We start from the raw sequence: 22,688 nt of genomic DNA, 5'->3' as shown, positions 1-22,688 counted from the left end.
TCTTTAAAGAAACCCTCACAGCCTCCTTGTCACCAATGATCTCAAAAAATATGAAAATAAAATAGAACTTGGTTGAACACAGCTGCGGGTCATTTTGACCCAAGGACAACACGAGGGTTAATTCTTGTTTTACTCTTTTATTTCATGGCCTTATGTGGGAAAATAACATACATAAACTACATACATATACTATATATGTTTAAATATCACACTGAGCAAAGACTGAGTAAACTGCTTTGTTCCTCTGTTGTTGTGGTACCAGGTTCCTGAGCTGTCTTAGCTGTCGGACCAGTTTTCACAACCTGTTTCTTTGACCATGGACGGTTCCTCTGGAAAGCACACTGTTTAAACCAGCGCCGCTCACGGCATGTCACATACTTCTCTGTTTTTTTCATGTGAGAGGAGTCCGGCCAACTAAGGAGAACAGACTGCAGCTCTCACAGTGGGACACAACTGTCAAACATTAAAAAAAAAAAAGGCCCAGAAACTGTACTGGCATAGACAAAATACTGCTGCTGGGAGCAAACAGAAGCAACACAACCCTATTTATTTTTTTCTCACTGTTTTCACATGTGTGTACCACTCATGTTGTGGGCACATTTTTTTTTATTTTTTTTTATACAGTCACACTGTGGGTTCCCGCCTCAAGTCTGTGGACACAAATGGAGTCCCCATAATGTAAGTCATTGCATTTTAAGCTAAAGTTTAAACAGGGTAGGTTTAGTTTAAGGTTAGAGAGAGTCGTTGTTGTGGTAACGTCCTCTGAAGTGATGAAAACATGACTGGGTGTGTTACGAGAGGGTCCAACAGAGTTATATTTGAAAGGGAAAGTTGAACATTTTGGAAAATACTCTTATTTGATTTCCTGCCAGGAATTAGATGACAAAAGGTAATGTCACGTCTGTGTGTTAGATACACAGTTAGTCACCTCAGTGGAGCCAGCAAGTGATTAGCATAGCGTAGACTGGAAACAGTGGTAAACAGCCACCCAGGCTCTGTCCAAAGCTAAAAAAAAAAAAAAATCTACCTGCACCTCTGGAGTTTATCAACACATTCTTGTGTTGTATCTAGGAGTTATATTATTATACATTCGACTTACTGAAGTCTCGTTGTCACTGTGAAGTTGCCAGGCAACCAGTTTAGAAGCAGCACCTAACTAATACTAAAGATAAACTGTTGTTCGTCAAGAAATAGTTAAAGCGTGCAAATACGTATTTTTCCCTTGATATTGTTTTCATAGATAATCCCAAGAAAACACGACAATGTTGAACATGTTTGGCATTTGATGTCCCAGTGATCGTATCCAAAACAACATTGTAGCAGACAGAAAGGCATGCTGCTATTTCGTGATAAATCTCATTATGTGTTTGTATCTTTGTAAGTCAAAGTAATGGTTGTTACGACACATGATTTCCAGAGTTAAAATATTAGCGCAGTTTGTTCATATTCAGAGTTTGCGTCTTTCTCTAAAAGCAGCAATAGCAGCTAAAAAAAAAAAACAGCTTCTGAATAATAGGATCATATGCAGACACAACGGCTATATCTCAGCCGATTTCTGGTATATTATACTTACATTAGCCTCAAAACAGGTGTGAGATCAAGGATAAACGCTTGGACTTAAAACGGTGCTTTTTGCTTTATGTACAAGTTTCCTTAACATTGGCTTTAAACTGGGGAAGGATCGAGAGGAAATTGTGTTTGGCTGTTGTGTTAATGAAGAGACAGGGCATATTATCACACTGTCTTTGTTGTTGTGTTATTGTTTTTGGTGTGTCCCAGTGGCCTGTTGATTTGAGTCAAGCACTAAGTGGTTGTTAATGGCACGAACATGACTGTGTTTTTAAAATAGCAGACCGCCCATTAGACTGGTATTAACAAGGTAATGGCCTGTTACTAAACTGCTGAATGACATTGTCGCCGCCGCCAAGCCGAGCTGGTGCCCGCAATGCACACATGATCAGAAGCACACACACACGCACGCGCACAAACAGCTCTTACACGCACAAACAAATAAAAGTGGCTTATATATACTGTGTATGTGGCAGACTTGTGAGCAAAGCGGCAGAGTTAAAGTGATTTACAGTAATTTAGTGCTGCTGCAGAGATGTGAGGAGACGTAACAAAAAAAGAGATGAGAGACAAGAAAACAAGTAGAATGTATCAGAATGGAAAACTGAGTGAAAGACATAGCTGGGAGGTGTGACGGTAGTTATTAAAGCTGGGTTGCACTATGGTTGTTTACCTCAGCTCGGCTGCATTGTTGTGGCTCAGAAATTATTGATAGGTAGGAAGAGACGGAGTAATAAAGAACTACACATCAGCTCTGTCTGCACATCAGACCGCCTGTCTGCTCTGCTTGTCAGATTGGCTTTAGTTACAGCCTGTCTCTGTAAAGCAACAGTGCTCTGACTGACATTTAAGAATAAACTGTGTCCTCTTTGTCCACATAGTGCTCTAATCAGGTGGTGTACATGTATTGCATTTTAGCTTGTGCACGTGGAGCTGTCTTCTATTTGTTGTTGTTAGTATGTTGCATTCTCGCAATACACATTCATGTAGAGCGCACACATGCACACAATCACATTCTTGCACTGTGGTGCAGCGATAGGGCAGCGCAGTTGGGGGTATATCCCTGGGAAATCATTTCTCCCTCTCCTTTCTTCCTATTTGTAACTTGTCCTTTCAAGCAAGACGGCCCTTAAAGTTCAGTGGCGCATTCTTCAAAAAAGGCTATTACTGGCTGCCTCTGATTCTGTATCATGCCGCGCACAGACCAGCCATCCCTCCTTTTTATGTTCCTCTCCTCCTGTCATCATTTTCTGAAGCCAAGAGAGGAGTAGTCAGGGTTTCAGAAAGGCCTGTGACCAATGCCTTGAAACCCCAAGCAGTCCCCGCCTCTGACTTTGCAAAGCCAGACGTCCGTATCATATCGCTAAAGGGGCCTATTGCTTTTGATACTTGACAGAGCTCCATCTTTGTCTCTCTCTTAGTGGATCTCTGTCTCGCCCTCGATGCCAACTGTCTATCACACTCAACACTTACAGGGCTTTCAGAAAACAGTGTGTGACTGTAAGAGATACGGGCTGCTTCTACAAGACGTGAAGAAAATCATGATGTCGTTGTTGGCCCTGAAGACTCGACAACGAATAAAAGTTCCCACACAGACAATAGACAGTGATGGTAAGGGGAGATTTCTTAACCCTTTCTGGCCTGTAAGCGGATTTTTTTTTTTTGACCCCAGTATTGAGGGCGTTGGATGTTACATTTGTCATTTTATTTAAAGACCATGGATGTAGCTCAAGATGATACTAGTTTTCAGAGCAATTAAATATTCTTTTCACATCAGTAAATATAGTGAAATAAGTAAAATATATTTGTCTGAAAAAACCCTCCAGTGGTCACATATGACTAAATCAGGTTCAAAAACTGAACAATGAAGAGCTGTGGTTCATTCAGCCAGCGCTGTTTCAGCTTTTACTTCACTGAATAGTAGTGACCGTGGTCAAATCAGTGGTTTACCATCTTGCCTTGCCAACAAGTCCTCCAACCTATACAACCGCGTAGGTCGTTTGTTTGTACACTCATATATGACCCATAGAGGTTTTTCTTAAATTAGTGTCCCTACTTCTTTTTGGCACAAAAATGACCTGGTCAGTGTTGGTAAAGATAATGGTTTGAGTTCAAATGATGGCTTTAACAGTACTTGATGTTACTAGTTCCTTAAAGTTATACAACCTTTGTTGTCATGGCAACAGAAAATTCGTTTAAAAAAAAACTGTCCAGACTCATGGTTGGAGACAGGAAGAGAATAACAATCTCCTACACCCATGTTGTATAGAATCATTCACCCAACCTACCTCCTCCTAACGAGAAGAAACTCACATTATAGTGATCCGATCTGATTGACGTTATCTATACGACCACTAGAGGTCGGTTAACATAACTGTTGGTTAATAAGCTGCTTACACAAAAGACCTCAGGGGTCATGTTTTAGAGGAGGACAGTCTCCACCTTGCTGCAGTGATGTAGAAGTGTGTCGTCACTGTTAACTGTGTTAACCAGTGTAACAGAGCCACATCGTCAGAAGTGATTTTTTTTTTTTTAAGGCAGAGCAGGAAGTGAATCGCTGCTTTGCTCTTTAAGCTTCACTTAAAACTTCCATATCGTGCCAGAAATTTTAATAGTGTCTAAAACAGGACAGTCAAAGTGTATCCACTTGAGCACTCATTTGTGACCCGAACATCACCGGAGCTCCCGTTGATATCGGTCTGCTCAATGGTCAATGATGACCAAAGGCCTGCGTTTCACCACCACCTCCCCATTAACATAATTAGAAAGCCCTTCAGCTCAGCCTTGAATACTGATGGCTGGCTAGCACCTTGCTTAGGACAGAATGTTTCCCCCCGTCTTGTCCCTTCGATGCTCGTCTCCCTTCGTCAGCGTGTCTCACTCTGTCACTTCCATCGTCTGTGACCTCCACTGTCATCACAGCTGCCCTTGAGGAGCAGAAATCTCTCCATTTCACAGGGACCAGCCATAAGGGGGCTTGATTGCGGCAAATTGATCCATAATCACACAGTGCTCAGAGCTTTTTATCCTGCCGCCTCTTCATCTCCACTTAAGAGGCCCGCCGTTGGCGTATTTACATGCTGTCTTCTCAAGGGTTGCCTCTGCTCCCCACCCCCTTTTCTCCATCTCTTTTTTCCCTCCCTCTTTCTCTTTCACTTTATTCATCTGCCTCTCTCAACCCTTCGTCCCTTTCATGACTCTCCCAATTTTCTTTTCTCGCCTTCTCTCAGTCCCTCCTCTTTCTGTCTGGATGCGATGCCAATCGCAGTGTCTCAACATGGCCATTGTAATCCTCTCCCTGGGCCCACACTGTCTCCCTCTGTCTCCTCTGACCACTGCATCTCTGCTTTTGATTGCGCTCTTCAGCTACACACACAACCTAGATGGTCATGACGGCCAAGGAAACAGACAGGAAGTGAAGGAGGGAGCAGGTACAGAGAGGAGAGGGAGTGTCGAGATGACAGGATGGAAGTGTAGAGGGGACTTAACCCAACAGATCACCCTTTCCTGCTTTATCTTTGTCGCACTTGTATTTCTCTTTTCTGCATTGGTATCTTCTGTTCATCTGTCTGATTCAAAATGACTGTTTTAGCATGACTATAATGATTAATTATAATGGGATTATATTACAGATAAATTCATATTGCAGGCTATACAATATTTGCATTGTACTCAATGCTATTAGCAGATTACATAAAAGGTTGGACTTTGTATTTCCCTTTTTTTTTTTCAATGTGATGAGGGTTTATAAACAGCAGTTACATTGTCATGTTGGCTATTACAGTTTACATGAAATGTAACTGAACAGTGAACTGACTAAATAATGCCATAGACAGAAATGTAAAGAATAGAACAACCAATGTAAATTTTCAGAAAACAGAATAAAATAAAATATATAGTGAGATAGTATAGTTTTCATGGTGAAGGTTTTCCGGTGGCTGAGGAAGAGGCACAAACAATCTTCAACCATAATATTGGCTCTGTACTTGTTTTCAAGTACACCGGCACTGGAAAGGTAACCTCACAGAGATAGTGTTGAGAATTTATGATGCTTTTTTTCAATGCTGTGTCACTCAGTCTTTGGTATTCTCCCTGCACTGATATCCAAAATTCAGCCAATGACTTCTCTACCAATCTTGAACCGCCAGTCAGCAGCTGACACGTTGTTCTAATTCTGAAAATCATTCAGTAAATGGAAAAGCATCTTCGGTGTCCAGACGTCAACCACAAGAACAGGTCCATGCCTTCATTTTGTCAGAGAGGGTCAGAGAGTGATGTATTTTCACCCTGACGTCCTTCATTCAGATCAGGAAGTTGGCCAGAAATGTCAGCTGCAGGGAGTCGTGCTGTTTGTTAAAGTACCAGCAACCACTGTGGTGGAAAGATTGCATACAATACTCAATAATGTATTTCCATCACTTTAATTTAATAGTGAACAATATCCTGCTACTTTCAACGACTGTTCTGGATGACTCGTCTAAAGTGTGATGGTCTGATGTCAGTCACAACATATTCCTGCAAATGTTTCACAATAAAAGCCTTGTTAAACGGATACAGGAAGTGTTGAGTTTGTATTAATGTTTAATGTAATCATTTTAAGGGCAAATGGTAGTGGATCAAATGAGGCTTCAAGCTGACTTCATGAGTCAATCAATATACCTTAAATGTCAATATTGGCTCTCCTGCATAACATACACTTTAGAGATGATTGAATCTTCAAGCACTTAGAAAATGTCAATGAATTTCAACCAGATCAGGAGAACTGTGAACACTTTCTTTTCTTACTTGTAGTCAGGGACAAAAAAAAAAAAAAACGAGGCAGAGCGTTGTTCCACTGTGCTCCAGCAGCACTACAACTACGGTCAGCTGGTTGGCTCGTAGTTTTTATCTGAAAGATTTGCAGCAAGCAAAGAATTTTCTTTTCCAAAAGTAAGTGCGTCGTTCCTGTTTGAAAACATTGTCATCATAAAGCCAACTGAGAGCTTTTCCGCTTGGCTGTGGTACAGAAGCTGCTGGTGGTTGTGGATCCCCATCAGTGAAACATGTTTTTTGTTTTTTTTGTTTTTTTGGGGAGGGGGGGCTTTTCTCCTTTTGATTCTCTTTACTGGCCATTTTGAAGAGTCAGCATATTGATAGTTTGCACTGTCAAAGATTAGAAATAGCGTCATCTCCCTGTAGTCCAGCTACACTGGTGATGTAACATGTCCAATCAGGAGCTTTTCTTCAGGAATCAATGTGTTTTTATGAAGCAGCTGACAGGTGGTGCTGTAATGCAAGTGTCTTGTGCGCTCGCTCAAATTATTTTTTGTATTCTTTTATATCTTCTTAACTTATTTTATCCTCTGTCTTGTGACCGCCCACAGCACAGTTGAATGTCCTGGTTGTGGTGAGTAGAAGAAAAAAGGTCGACTGAAGTTTGGGAGGCAAATTCTGAAGGAGCTCAGTAAAGTTTATGTGTTGTTCTGCTGGTTTTCTGCCTCTCTTTGCTCTCTCTTCACCTCCGTCTCACTGTCTGTCTCTCTGTCTCACCCTCACTGTCCTCTGTCTTTTTATCATATCAATCACCCTCTGTGCTCCGGTCCTTACACCTGTCTGTGTAAACATCCTCTCCTCTGTAGCTTTCACTCTCTGTCAGTTCACAGAAAACACCAGGGTCCCATTTTATGACAATTAGTAATGTTTACACAGTTTTTCCTCTTTCTCTGAAACCCTCCTCCCCCTCTCCCCCCTTCTCAGCGCTCTGAGAGTTTAGCTGTGTAATGTGCGGTGTGTGATGTGACAGGGGATGCTTTATGTACGTGTGAGGAGGCCTTGCCAGTGCCCCTGCCTCCCCACAATAAGATGAGCTGAATAAATCTGCGCCACAGGCTCTCCAGCACCTATAGACACAAACACACACATGCACACACAGGAAAATTTAAGCCGGGGACCTGGTCAATTCCTTTGGACAAAAACAGCATCATAAAACTCTTATCACTTTAGAGCCCTGCACACTTCAGCACATACCCCCATCCCTCTCTGTCTCTGCTTCCTCTTTCTTCCCCTCTCTCTCTCCGTTCGTCCTTGAGGTGGCAGAGGGGTGGTGTCGGCGAGTGGAGCAAGGGTGTGTGCGTGTGTGTGTGTGTGTGTGTGTGTGTGTGTGTGTGTGTGTGTGTGTGTGTGTGTGTGTGTGTCGAGGTGCATAGCTTTGATGCTTGTTGGGGCTCACTCAGCTGGGCAGTACACAGCGCTGCATCTCGTCCCAAGGCTCTGTATAAATTCAACGCCACTGACAATTTACAGCTCGCGCCCATCCTCAACATGACGCACTGAGCAGAGCGTCAAGCGTGTCTTGTTGCCATCTCGCCAAAGTGAGGCTAATTTATTACGGTGTAAAATTCACAGAGCAGAGAGCGGGGAGAGGGAGAGATATAGGGAGGCCTTGGTTTGAGACTTGGTGTATAATGTGGTATAAAGCTGTGGCTAGTGTGACATTGTATTTTTTTTTTTATTCATTGTATCTGTGTATTGTACAGGGCTGCAGTATTTACTAAAACATTTTCTTATTCCTTAGTGTGTCAGAGAAGTTAAATATTCCCTATTTTATCTGGTTTCATATAAAACCCAAGATACTAGTCAGTGTCCAGCAGAATAACTGTCGTCGTGCAGTTTAGTGCCTTCAGTGTAAGAAAGTTTGGACACAAATGATATTTAAAAAAAAGCAAGCAAACTCTTACCCCTATCTTTTTTAATCAAATTTACTTTTTAAAGTGAGTAAATGTATTTAAATATATGCCATGTCTTCCAGAAGGTCTTGACAGGACTTCCTTTGTACCTGCTGAAGAAGAATGATGAAGAAGATCTCGGTTAATTACATCATGTCACAATTTGAGATTGAACCCAAAGTTCCCAAGACTGCTGTCACAGAAAAAGCTGACCAGCACAATGATGACTGACCTTCAGAATCCATTAGATTTATGTTGTTTTTCACCAGCACTTTTTTTTCCCCCCTCCCTCTCCAGCAATTTACATATTTATCAGAGCTGATCGTAGTTTGACACCCTTTAATTTTTTATTTCCTCTTGGCGAGCTGCGAGAGTATGAGCAGTAATGTGCTATACAGTGCAGCACGTGACTTTGGCAGGTGAGGAATATGCTGAGGGAGCACTTTGATTTGGAAGTGTGGGCATAAATGTTTGCCTCTGCTGCTTTCACTCATTCATTGTCACCCACCACCCCCGTGCTCAGCCTCCACCCTCTTACAGTAGCTCTCTCACTTCATTTCTATGTTGTTGTTTTTTATCCCTCTCTTCCTGATTCTAATGTTTTTTTTAGTTACATTCTGAGCAGACATACAAAGGACTCTGATAATGTGAAGCTAAAGAGATTCACATGAGACACATGGCCTCGCAGGAGTATGTACTGTTTTCACACCAGCATGGCTGCAATGAAGAATTTAAGTTACAAAACTGTTTGAATGCCTTACATATGTCAACTGTAGATAGAGTGCTTTATTCATGTCAAAGGGATATTGCAGTATTACAGCAGCCACTTTACATATATCATAATGAGGTAGATAAAAAAAAAGACATGAAATTATATATACAATTACAGTAATATATAATAAATAGATAGACCAAATGTAGTATAACATTGAATACTAATAAAAAATAAGAACAGAGGATATGTTACAACAAAAACTGTCACATTATTAATAATGAAAAAACACAGATTATCTGTCATTTAACTTCTACTTTCTGTCTTGCTTCTAAATTTTGCTGTATCACGGTACTACCACATTATTGGAAGCTATTGACGAGGATGCATGCTTTTTTTCTTTCAAAATCATATTGCAGAAGCTACTTTCATCTTCTTCTACAGCACATGTGGCTGCCTCATCACAACAAGGGAGAGAAGATAAAAATAGTGTATATGGTGCCAGCATTCTTGGCCGTGACCTTGAATTCACTTTTCTCAGCTGTGAAGATCATACACTAGTTCTGAAATGTTCTGTTAGTTTTGAGGTTTTTTTTTTCAAGTATTTGGATCACTATGTAAACCTCAAAGTAATTTATCATCTAAAAACGCCAAACATTAGCTGCTTCCAGCTTCTAAAATATATTTATTTGATCATTTATTTCTGTTTTATATCACTGCACATAAAGCATCTGTGGGTCTTGAACAAAAGTTGAACAAAACCAAATCTTGGCTTTACTTATTAATGAAATGGCAGTGATGTTGGTTTGACATTCAACTCAGTAATCTTCAGGGAAGAAATTTATTGTTGAAGGACTTTGTTGCTCTTCTCTCTTACTACAACTTCTGAAAACTGCCAGCAAAGACGAACAAAAAAGCGTTTCCAGGAAGGAGAGTGGATCATTTGTGTTGTGTGAGAAAGTTACCTTTCAGCCTAATTCTTTCCCTTCTCTGTTACTTCTGTCTTTCTTGTCCTTTTCCCGTCAGTCTCCTTCTCGACAGCCCCCCCGGCTGCTGATCTCTACTGACACCTTGAGTTCAGGACATGCTGCTGCATCACCGAGCGTCCTGAGACTTATCCATAACTTGACCCTAACCTTCATGTTATTTGTCACCTACACCTCAGCCAGAATTAGATGTTCCTTTACATATAGCCTAGCTATGGTACTTGTTTCCTGCAGGTTCCCTGTGGGAGCTGCGATGCCTATGGAATATGGGACTTAATTTTGTGCTACAATGCTTGGCTGCGCACAGCCAGATACAGTGGAAGGCAGAGATACAGACACATAAACACAACAACTACTTGGGGAGTATTTGTGAGAGCCCTGAGGAGACATTTACACACACAGACACACACACAGACAGAAACACATGCAGACGCACTCAGGCCGATGTGGGATAAACAGTACATCCATTGTAAGCTCCAGGAGCCTGCTGGAAGAGATTGTTTTGATGAGGCAGCAAGGGCACACTAGCACTGAGACTAAATGTAGCATGGCCATGATGGTTGAATTCCCCGACAGTCGGGACCTTGGCAGCTGCTGCTGGTTTGGCTCACAACTTTCTGGGTTCTTGGTTTTACTGTGGGGAAAATGCTCTATGTCTGCCTGTGCTTTTTTCTTTCCTGATTGCAGCTTTGCACTTTACAGTGTGTGTGTGTGTGTGTGTGTGTGTGTGTGTGTGTGTGTGTGTGTGTGTGTGTGTGCGTGCGTGCGTGCGTGTGTGTGTGTGTATCTGAGTGTGTGTGTCACAGCTGTGTTCTTGTATCAGGAGCCCGTGTGGTGGCCTGGGGTCGAGGCCAAAGTACAATTTCTAAGTGATGGAATTTCACAGCCACCGAGCACCCAGCGGCCGGCCAAACCGCAAGCACTCACATTTACAACAAACGGCCTGCCCCGCTCCACAGAGACTCCTGAATGGCAAAGCCATTTGTCTCTGTGAAGGGCAGAGGGAGGAAAAAGCGAAATAAAATCAGAAGCAGAGTACTTAAATAGAACAATGCTTTTTTTGTTTGTTTACAACCCCAAACTACTTAGACAGACACACATGTACACTTAACACACGAACACATTGCTCTGAGGTTAAATTGGAATTAAGGAGAAGGAAAGGTGCATAGCCTGTTGCTAATTAGCATTTTCTCTGCTCAGCAGAAGAGGGTGGGAGAATCAATAAGATATTAAGTTTGTGTATAGCAATGAGGCACACAATCACTTTCATCCATTAGCAACAGCAGATTAGAAGAGAAACACTTGCCAAGAAAAAAGCACAAATTTGACCTCTGTGGTTTTAAACTGGGCCCAGAACACCGGATGAAGGTTGCTTGTTTTTCTCTTATTTATCTTACAGTATTCAAAGATGAGCGAGGGTGATCCTCTAAATATCAACAGTATTATCAGAGGTTAATGGAGAGTCTCACAGTTAAAGGTTAATTTGAGGGTTTTCTGTTTTTTAGATTGTGGCTTTAAATACACCATCGACCATATCTGGCATTTTACAGCAGATATCAAACTCAAAATTCAAACTCTTGGTATGATTTTAATGTCAATTTTGTGCAGAAATCAGTCATGTCATGGGCAGAAAAAAAAATTCTTAACCACTGAACTGTTTTGAGGGGACACACCTGTCCAACATCTGTCCAACACCCTCTCCAAAGCAGTCGGGGAGGGGAGAAGTGTCTATAGTCAGAGAGAACTCCTGAGCCAAACCAGAAGACTTTACTCAAAGAAGACCTCTGTCAGGTCACACCTGTTGCCGCCCCATCCTGACCCCTGTAGATGTATAATTCACCCGGTCTGTTGAATGTTCTGTGCCGCACATTGGTTTGATGTTTGATTCATGTGTGTCGGGCTGAAAATGGACGGCCAGGTCAGCATGTGTTTTGACCCACACTGCAGTATGGGAGGCTGAATGTATGTCTAACTTTGATACCAACTTAAAACTGGAATATGTTAGTCTAAGACTACCTAGAGTTTTTAGAACTGCTTTCTACAAGTCTACTAAAACTTGCTACTGTGCATTGACAACTTCACGTCTTTCTCCCTTTGACACCCTGTCTTTGCCTTTCTTTACACCTCACCCCTCCACTCCCCCTTCTCTCCCTCCGACTCCTCTCCTCCACAGACCACCTGAGTCCAGAGAGGGAGAAGAAGCTGGTCTTTCTTACAGCTCGTGTTCACCCCGGAGAGTCTCCTGCCTCCTTTATCTGTCAAGGTAAAGTTTTAATGTCAGGTCGGTGCCCTGTTTCGATGCACTGAATCAGATGCAGCACCACTTGCCTGTGTGTTGTCTGGGAATGCACACCAATGTATGTCAGGGTCCATGATATAAATGGAGTTTCATTCCATTATCATTACTGAGGATATTTTTCTGCTTGGTATGGATATTGTTTTGATAGACTAATCAATCTTAAACATTGATATGTTAATTTGTTAATTAAAAGGCAATTATAAAGAGATATTGTCTTTCACCAGAACAAAAAATCTTTGATGTATATACCTACATAATATGCAGGCTCTTAAACAAAACAAAACAATGATTTCCAAACTATGAAACAAAAACTACATATACAAAACATCCTCAGTGTCCATGTGTTTTCCAAAAAATACCACACTAATGTATGTTTACAGTTGTTCTTTCAGTCTTCCAAAAAATGGTAATTATATGTTTTTATTACTAAGAAATTACCTTTTTGTCAAATTATGGTAGAAGGCAAACTAAGAAAACTATTAATTTAATACTCATTACTGACAAAATATCTTCTGTTCATTAATACCAACATACAGTAATGTATGGTTTCCATTCGTTTTTGGAACTTGTGTACCTTCTTTTAAAACATGCTACCCGTGGAACAAACTCATAAATTAAGTTTTAATGTTTCCTGTTAATGCATTTGTCAGACAGTGACTGTACATTTGGACCTGGGGTGCTAGAAAGTTAAAAAGAACAGACATAAGAACACATGTTTCTGCATAATATCTCAGGAAAACAGTCTGAAAATACAACTGGGTCGCTATGTCTTCGCTCCCAAGCTCTGGCAACTCAAAACTAATAAAGCGTCTTGAAAAACTGTGAACCTTTGGGACATTGTCTCCTTGTGCAGTCCAACAACCTAAAAGACAATTTTAGCAGGATTTAATGACTCGGTTCCTCCTGCTCAGACTGAGTGGGCAGGTTAGCTCCTTCTGGGTCCCACTTCCTTCTTTATAGGCAGAAGGACTGAGGAGGGGAGTGATGGAGTAGATGCCTCTATCTATCTATCTATCTATCTATCTATCTATCTATCTATCTATCTATCTATCTATCTATCTATCTATCTATCTATCTATCTATCTATCTATCTATCTATCTATCTATCTATCTATCTATCTATCTGTCTGTCTGTCTGTCTGTCTGTCTGTCTGTCTGTCTGTCTGTCTGTCTGTCTGTCTGTCTGTCTGTCTGTCTATCTATCTATCTATCTATCTATCTATCTATCTATGTATCTATGTATATGTATGTATGTATGTATGTATGTATGTAGGTATCTATCTATCTATCTATCTATCTATCTATCTATCTATCTATCTATCTGTCTGTCTGTCTGTCTGTCTGTCTGTCTGTCTGTCTGTCTGTCTGTCTGTCTGTCTGTCTGTCTGTCTATCTATCTATCTATCTATCTATCTATCTATCTATCTATCTATCTATCTATGTATCTATGTATGTATGTATGTAGGTATCTATCTATCTATCTATCTATCTATCTATCTATCTATCTATCTATCTATCTATCTATCTATCTATCTATCTATGTATATGTATGTATGTATGTATGTATGTATGTAGGTATCTATCTATCTATCTATCTATCTATCTATCTATCTATCTATCTATCTATCTATCTATCTATCTATCTATCTATCTGTCTGTCTGTCTGTCTGTCTGTCTGTCTGTCTGTCTGTCTATCTATCTATCTATCTATCTATCTATCTATCTATCTATCTATGTGTATGTATGTATGTATGTATGTATGTATGTATGTATGTATGTATGTATCTATCTATCTATCTATCTATCTATCTATCTATCTATCTATCTATCTATCTATCTATCTATCTATCTATCTATCTATCTATCTATCTATCTATCTATCTATCTATCTATCTAATCTACACATTTCTCTTGGTGTCTGTGAGTGTGTGTGTGCATCATCATGAATCAGATGAGTTGGCTTTTAGCCCGCTGCGTGCTGTCTGTTTTTCCAGCGCCGTCAGCTCCATTCCATTTGTATCGATTTAGGTTTGACGTCTCCAATTCCTCCCTCAGTTCTGACGATGCCCCCTCGCTGTCCTTCCTTCTCCTTTTGTTTCTCAAAACTCAATTAACTGCCAGCCCGCCTTTGGTTTTCTTTTCAAGTCTATTTCCCTCTGTGTGTGTGTGTGTGTGTGTGTGTGTGTGTGTGTGTGTGTGTGTGTGTGTGTGTGTGTGTGTGTGTGTGTGTGTGTGTGTGTGTGTGTGTGTGTGTGTGTGTGTGTCTGTGGGTGGGTGGATTCTTGTCTGTGTGTTTGATAGGTGTGATTGACTTCCTGGTGAGCCAGCATCCCGTTGCTCAGGTCCTGAGAGATCATGTGATCTTCAAGATTGTCCCCATGCTAAATCCTGATGGAGTCTACTTGGGCAACTACAGGTACACAAACACACATGCTTGCAATTCCTAATTTGAAAGCATCAGTACGTTAAACAGAACTCACACATGACATGGTTTTTATATCGTGTTACGTGGGATTATATCCTCTTAAGTCCACCTTTAGGGAGCTTAATGAATTCATATTGCTCACAGCAGTGCATTTGTTAGAAGATAGTATTTGGCTGCAGGGCTGATCTCTCTGCCAGTCCCTCTGTCCATTCTCTCCTCCTCTCTGTCTTTAACACTGTTGGCTGCAGCTCTGTGGGCATCCTCCTCTCCTCTGTTTTCCCTCTTCGCTCTCCCTTCTTCATAATTGCCTTTTACTTAATAGGCTCAGCCCCCAGAATACTAATGCTGAGATAAGCATCAGCAGCACGCTCTCACTGTGTTTGTGAATGCCATCTAGCGGTGGTGCCTCACCACTGCCTCCAAATGACATGTGCAGAGACTCTTAGTTGGTCCCAAACAGTGACAATCTCTTTCATATTATTGACTGTGATTGGTGGCTGCTTGAAGATTATTTTCATTCGCTTGCTTTTACACAGAGTGGCGATGAGCGGCATATTGACAGAAGGTGAATGGCGATCGATCTCACCTCCTACCAATCGCACATGTTCATTTGTGAACATCCATGCAATCTGTCTTACACTCAAACACACACACACACACACACACACACACACACACACACACACACACACACACACACACACACACACACACACACACACACACACACATCCGCGGAAACACTGGATACCGCGCAGCGATCATGGCAGGACACAGTGGAGAGCAGACTGGAATAGGTACATACAGAGCAAAGAATCAATGGCAGTTAACCTGGGATGAGCAGTCTGTTCATGGCTGGCTGCTCCACTCAGCTGCCCTGCAGGATCAGTAGCTCCTGTGTCATTATCAATGCCTACAGTAAATGTCAAAGATACACATGACAACAAACAGAGCAGATCAAGGAGCATATTTACATGTAAACATCCCATTATGGCAATCGAAGGCTGTTCATGGCACTATAGGGTGCGATCTATAGAGCAATCCGGTGGCCGAAGGCTTGCGGTGCATGGTTTCATGAACACGGTCAATGTATTTTCTTTCTCATAAAACACATGCATGGATGATGTTTGGAAGAAATTGACATTGGTCGTCCTAAATCACTCTCTGTTTACTATTTTGGGGTATTACATCTACTCTCCAGCATTTTATTGGAGTGTGAAATTTATTGTGTCATTGGAAACACAACACTTGTGTCCTGAGAAGCAACACTACTTTCTGCTAACAATCGCAGGTGCTGCATTTTATAGATGTAAAAAAGCTATCATTGTCTGACTCTACATCACTGATGACGCAAAATGACAATAATTCATAACTCTGAAATCCTGATTTACAGATGAGTACACAGTACACTACCAGGTGTCTACAAAGGAAGGCTAGAATATAGGGAGTGATTTCAAACACAGGGATATTTGCAGTCACGTCTGTATTACAGCAATCTTTTTCTTCCTTGTCTTCACTGATGTTTGATATCGCTACCATCTGTTGATAAGTGAAACAGTGTGAAATTATTTGCAGGGTTTGATTGCATGTACAAGATCCAAACAAAAGGAAATCTTAAATACATACTGCTGTATTTTCGTACCGGCGCAAAGCTGTTTTAAGCACGTTTTGCTGTTTCGTACAGTGCAAGGGGCTTTTTTCTGGACTTGCGTCCAGCTGCTTTTAGGTTTGTCGGTAAAGATATGCTTGTGCTGTGCAATTGTGGTGTCATAACTTAGAGCCTAGATGTGCCTAGATTGACGAAAACAGAGCCCATAACTTAAAACATGCTCCATCGCTCTGTTTGTGGTCAATAACTCCACAGGGTATTTGCAATATGTTTTAATAAGACAAACTACATTTGATCATTCCACTGAATCTTTATGTGTGTGTGTGTGTGTGTGTGTGTGTGTGTGTGTGTGTGTGTGTGTGTGTGTGTGTGTGTGTGTGTGTGTGTGTGTGTGTGTGTGTGTGTGTGTGCGTGCGTGTGCATGTGTGTGTGTGTGTGTGTGTATACAGGTGTTCTCTGATGGGCTTCGACCTGAATCGCCACTGGCAGGATCCTTCTCCATGGGCCCACCCCACGCTGCACGCTGTTAAACAACTCATAGTGCAGATGAACCAAGACCCAGTGAGTACACACACACACACACACACACACACACACACACACACACACACACACACACACACATACACACACATACATACACACATCATCTGTTCTGTGTTCAACATTTCTTCACCACAGTAATTTCTACTGGTGCCTACAACAGTTTTCTTTCTCCCTGCTTGGTTCAGCATGTTTCTCCAATCTGTGTTTAGCGTGTGCGCACTGGGGAGCATGGATAGGCTAGTCAGCACCTCCAGAATGTCAGCCAGGCTCTCCTGGCCATTCAAAACATATTACTGAAGCAAGGCTCTGTGCTTTCAATCCTCAACTCTACTGTAACTTTTTCCATCTTTAGTTTTGGACTTTCAGTCAGAAGGATGCTACGCAGACAGGCCAGGGATTTTTCCTCTTTGTTCCTGATGTTAATTATAAGCAGAGCGGCAGGTTGGTGGGATTATTGAAGGTCAGTGTGTGTCCTGGGAATACTCTGCCCTTTTGTACACTCCTCTAATCCTGATAAGAGAGGGAGCAGGCTGGGGCGGGATGCAGGGCAGGCCAGAGATGGGGTGAGGCGCGGGTCTGGCATCGGGCAGATTAACCTTTTCCCCCGACGCTGACACACTGATCGATAGACTCTGTCATGGCAGGGTGATCCACTCATGCCTGTCATTCACACACACTCACACGCAGGAACACACATACTCAGCCTGGGCAAACTGACACATACAAACACAGCCACAGTACTGTAGCAATGCGGAGGGGAAAGGGTCTTCTTAAGAGTCTGAATACTTTTAAAAATAGATTATAATTATTACAGCATTTTATGGAGGAGTAGTTTCCAACCTTAGTGCCAACCCCGTTAAGGTGTCAGGGGAGGAATTGAAAATGACTGCTGGAGATGGAAATTTGTACAACTAAAATTCCTCATTTTGAAAATGTCTTTTGAAGTATTATTTTACCTCTTCAGGCAAAGGTCACAAGTCACTGTTTTGTATTCAGAGGTCACCAGTAAAAGTAAGGCTAGGGACCAGTCATATAGCGTGACTGCCAGCACATTTGCACATATTGAGTCTCAAGCACAATTTGTTAATGATGAATTTTTACAGTCTGATAACCTAATTGCCTGCCACCACAGTGAATTTGACTCCTCTGGTCGGGTAAATGCAGCCCCCAGTCAACACAGTACTGGACCATATGTTTCCTAAGTCCACTCCTGCTGGTCTGCGACTCTGCTGATAACCATCCCACCAGCACTTGTTCTGCTGTAGCCCCCTCCCCCACCTCTCTCCCTGATGATTGCCTTCAGTCTTGCAGAGTTAATTTGGAAGCTTGGGCAACCTCTTCTCTTCTGTCTCGCTCTCGCCACAGCCAGTTAATCCCATCAGACACACTACTCATGTCTGGGGCTCCCAGATGCCAGTTTCAATGCCAAAACTGCAGCCAGGGGGTCCTGTGCTGCTGCCCTCCATTCATGCTCATCTCACACAGCGGGCATGGAGTCTAATGAGGCTACCAGAGTTGGAGGGCTCTGCTGGAGGACTCCATTAACAGGAGATCAGCAGCAGCCACAGCAGAACAGTTGAGTTAATCTAGCATACGTGGTCTATTTACTCGCCACTAACTGTGTGTTGGTTTAACAACTATAATAGCTAGAATTGAAATTTTTAAATTTTCAGGTAATTCTTTTCTAGAGTTTGCTAGAGCAAGTGGTGGGTAGCTCAGAGGACCTGTGAGTCTGGAGTATTCATAATGCTTAAATCATAGCATCATTGAGGCAACATTTGATAAACTGAAATTAATTAGCAACACATATCAGCTCAAATTAGAAATGACACTAATTTCATGCAGTGGACTAGTAAAATATCACTGATTGCACCTTTAATTTAGCACAGACTGTTCATCCTCCTGTAGCCTTGATGTTTCTGAAATTGTATTTGTCTGCAGTACAGTTACCCAAGTTTCAGCAAGTCAGTGAAACAGGTGGGTGGCAGCTGTCAGAGAGTCCAATATCACAGCAAACAAGCTAGAAAATATCGATTTAATAGCATCCTGGTTTCATCGTTTTACTGTCATTGATGCTTCATGTTAGTTGTGTAAAAGTGTGTTAGGAATGCAATGTTTGATATGTGATGCTTTTACAGGACAAATACAGGAAATGTTATCAATGTCTGCAGGCTATAATAAATCGTAACGAGCTGTTTCTGATAAAAAAAAAAAATAAAAAAACAGTTAAAATTGTAAATTCATAACAAGAAACTCCAAAATCAGATTAAAAAAAAAAACATACCTTGTAGTTTCCTTGAGTTACAGCTTAAACTTTAAAATACGACTTTGTGGTGGTGGCAGATCATGACTGCCATCATGTTTTATGCTTACTAGAGGACCTGATGATTATAACTTGACAGGAGAAAACATCCACCTATAATGATCAATTTAAAACATAAAATATACAGTACTTTTATAGGCTCCCCTGTAGTTTATCATAAAGCTCCACATTAACTCCAGGTGTTATTTCAGCATCAATATAATTCCTTTTTTTTAAAGATTGGATTTCAGGCAAATCCCACCGTACCTCCTAAACTTTCCCTCCCTGACAGAATACACCTAAAGGCAAACCCAGTCGCAGTTGGATGCGTAACGACCTGCTGCCTCACGAGCTGAGCTGAGTCCACAGTCTGGACCACACGCTGCTGCCAGTTCAGAGTCATAGTCAATACATGGGATGACTCTTTAGAATTGTAACTATCTTATCCAATCTCTTCCAGTTGGCCACAAAAATATATATATATATTTTTTTTAATATACTGTATATCTTATTTTTTATTTTTTTTCACTATTTCCGTTTAAATTTGGAACAGAAACAAGGACATTTTTAAAGATTTTGCATCTCCATTTAGGTACCATCCCATATCCCAATGTATGATTTGGGCGACTGCCTAATTCTATTCTAACAGCACTCATTCAGTTTGTTGACCACATCATTTATTTATTTATTCAATGTGTGCTTTGTTCCAGATGCCAAGGGAAAAACTCTCTTTAGGTTCGCGGCAATAAGTCACCAACGGTAGGCTGGTTATTCTCCAGTAAATTCAGATTGGTATCCAACTTTAATACATTTAATGCATATATCTAATGTTTGTATTAACTGAATTAAGATCCAGTACAATGTTGCTGTGGGCCCTTATGAACATAAATCTGACCCTAAGGCCTTGTCTATCACTGTGACTTCTGTACTGCTTTAAACTCTCTCAGTTCTATGCGTAAGGCATCATATTTCAAAGTCACATTGCCCTCTGTTGCTCAAAGGAGCCTATTCAGTTTGAAACCCCATCAACCATTCTTGTGACAGACACCTTAGTCACTCCAAAGTGATTCTCTGTCATTGTGAATTCAGCAGCTCCCTCTCTGTTGGTAAAACAGCTTCCTTGTTCTGTTCAGGCAATAACTTCAATAACGGGGTGCGAGCTCCCAGACATGTGCTATTTAAATCAAAGCTTGTAGCAGAAGCAATCTACGCTGCATTGTACTGATGGCTGGAAACTTTTTATTTGATAAATATTTGTATAGACATTCAACACTGCTCTGAACATTATTGCTCGCTTGTATTTATGGAAACTCTGACCCGAATAAGAATTGATGTTTTAAAATCAGTGACTTAAGTCCCATCAAGCAGCTCACTCGGAACAATTTTTTTAATCTGTGAATACAGAAAGGTTGCACACTTACTGGTTGGCATCAGGGCTATAAATTCATCACTCCCAACGAAATACCGCCTGGATAAAGACAGATTGGGAAGTGATGATGACAAATGTTCCCCCTTAAGAGGAAATGAAATCAAAGATGGTAGATGGCGGTTTGGAGGAGGAGCATGTGAATGTTTATAACTTTGCAACGGAAAATAGCCCCCAACAGTATACGACTAAAAAGTACGTTCAGGTGTAATGTAAGCATTACTTACTCCTGTTTAATTAATGTTTTCATTTGCATTTTCCACAGCTTTTCTAAAACATAAAACCATTTATTTGTGACCAGTTTTAAAGATTTAAGAAATAATCAAAGATTTTGTTGACAGTTATAAACATATAGAATTACAAAGGTGGGTGTAACAGCACCAGCTGAATTATCTGCCTGAAGTGTGTTAAATGTTCTTTAGTTCAGTGTAGATTGAAATGGCTGCCTGTTATGCGAAAGCTTACTGACGATTTCACTGAGAATCAACACCCTGCTCTGCTCTGTGAAGGTTTCAGCCCCCTGCAATTCATTGGTTGCCCTGTTGATCCACATGGATGAATCCCTACAAATCTCACCAAACTCCCGGAATAAAATCAAGGCCACGAGGTCTCAAAAGCTGACCTATTGTAACTGGTGTAAAACTAGTGATGAATTCAACTATTTGATTGGTGTTATCTTGTCACATTAACATTATCAATAATTCTAAACCAACCCTAAATTTATCTTGTGATCACTACAACAAATACAGCGTATCCTTCACCCCCTTCACTTCTGTATTTATTCATCAGACCTCACGCTCACACATATACAACCATGTTTACGCTGCTTTGCCAGTATGACAACATTAAGGTATAAAGTAAACCTGAGTATGAGCCCGATCATTATGGTGGAAAGTGACACAAAATGCTACACTATGGATTATTTATGTACTTGCGATAGCAGTGCGCTATACAGAACCATAAGAAACTAGGGGTTAGTTGGGTACATGGTGGTGAATGGTGGGCTTGTACTCATGAGATGACAAGAGAAATGTCTACACTGAGATACCCTTGTTGTATTTGTGTATTAGATCATAGATTTTCTACAATGTATACCACAGGGGCTGATGAAGGGCTGATAATATATTAATGTGAGTGAGCTTGTTTAAAGTTTTTTTTCTGCTTTGAGTCATCCAAAATTGCTTAATTCAGCTTTAAATGGGTCTTTGAATCTGGATTTTTCACATACTATACAATACAGTGAAAAATGTAAAATATTTATGTGTTCACGTATAGCCAAGTGTTTGCTAATAGCCTCACTGTAAACGTCCTCTCCATCAATCTCAAGGTAAAGTTGCTCAAACTGTTTCACAAAATTCCATCATTTACCATCTGCAGCAGAACATTGGTCAGCAGGGAGAATGGCTGAAAGAGTCAGTGATGCAAGGAGCTATAATCTGTTCCCAAGCTACCCTGTTGTTTGTTTTGAAAAGAGAGAAATGGAGAGGGAGGGAGAAAAAAAAAAAGGAAAAGAGAGCAAAGAAACAAATGGACCCATCTCCTTCCTAAAGCGTTGCTTTTCCAGCTCATTTATCAAAAGCAGAAGAAAAATTCTTTTTGATTGGCTGATTACCAGAAGCATTCATCACTGGCCGATGTATCCTCACCGATCTGACACTGCCATTTTGGATAATTTGTTGAGGATGACAAAGAGGTCATTGTTGCCTTGGCTTTTTTTTGACCTTTTTAATATTAGAAAATTAATTTTCTATCTGAAAAAAAATGTATTAGGTCCTGTCACAGCACCTAGATGGATTTTGCACCTTGAAATCCTGCCTAATGCCCTCCTTCAGTGACTCCTACAGTGCTACTCTTAGGCCTCTTTCTTTGTCTTTCTTGTTCAGCGCTCAGATTTGCCTCGTGTGTGAAGTCGGCAGCCAGTGCGTGTGGTTTCTGCGTGTCTTTCTCTCTGCCTCCCCGTCGCCTCTCTGCTCTCTCTATGTGCGTTAAAATGTCCTCTGGTGTCAGCCAACCATTTCTGATCCATTTCTGAGATTTACGGCCAATTTTTCCCCATCATCCCTGCGTCGTTTCAATCCCTCCATCATCCCTCTCTTTATTCTCCCTCCGT

At 41.2% G+C, this 22,688-nt stretch overlaps 1 protein-coding gene across 8 annotated transcripts in view; it reads left to right on the top strand.

Moving 5' to 3' along the window:
• LOC138198793 (cytosolic carboxypeptidase 6-like) overlaps window positions 1–22,688 on the top strand; it is a 289,794-nt gene that overhangs the window by 245,619 nt on the left and 21,487 nt on the right. For all 8 annotated transcript variants that reach the window (XM_069150427.1, XM_069150426.1, XM_069150425.1 and 5 more), the window contains 3 exons: window positions 12,145–12,234; window positions 14,572–14,686; window positions 16,754–16,865. In XM_069150427.1, the coding sequence (XP_069006528.1) occupies window positions 12,145–12,234; window positions 14,572–14,686; window positions 16,754–16,865 (317 nt within the window). The remainder of the gene's footprint in view (window positions 1–12,144; window positions 12,235–14,571; window positions 14,687–16,753; window positions 16,866–22,688) is intronic.

The sequence above is a fragment of the Embiotoca jacksoni genome, unplaced genomic scaffold, assembly GCF_022577435.1.
Source record: "Embiotoca jacksoni isolate LCO1_2020_lvr unplaced genomic scaffold, fEmbJac1.0.p SCAF_16, whole genome shotgun sequence".
NCBI classification, from domain to species: Eukaryota; Metazoa; Chordata; class Actinopteri; family Embiotocidae; genus Embiotoca; species Embiotoca jacksoni.
This window is presented reverse-complemented; position numbering and strand designations above follow the sequence as displayed.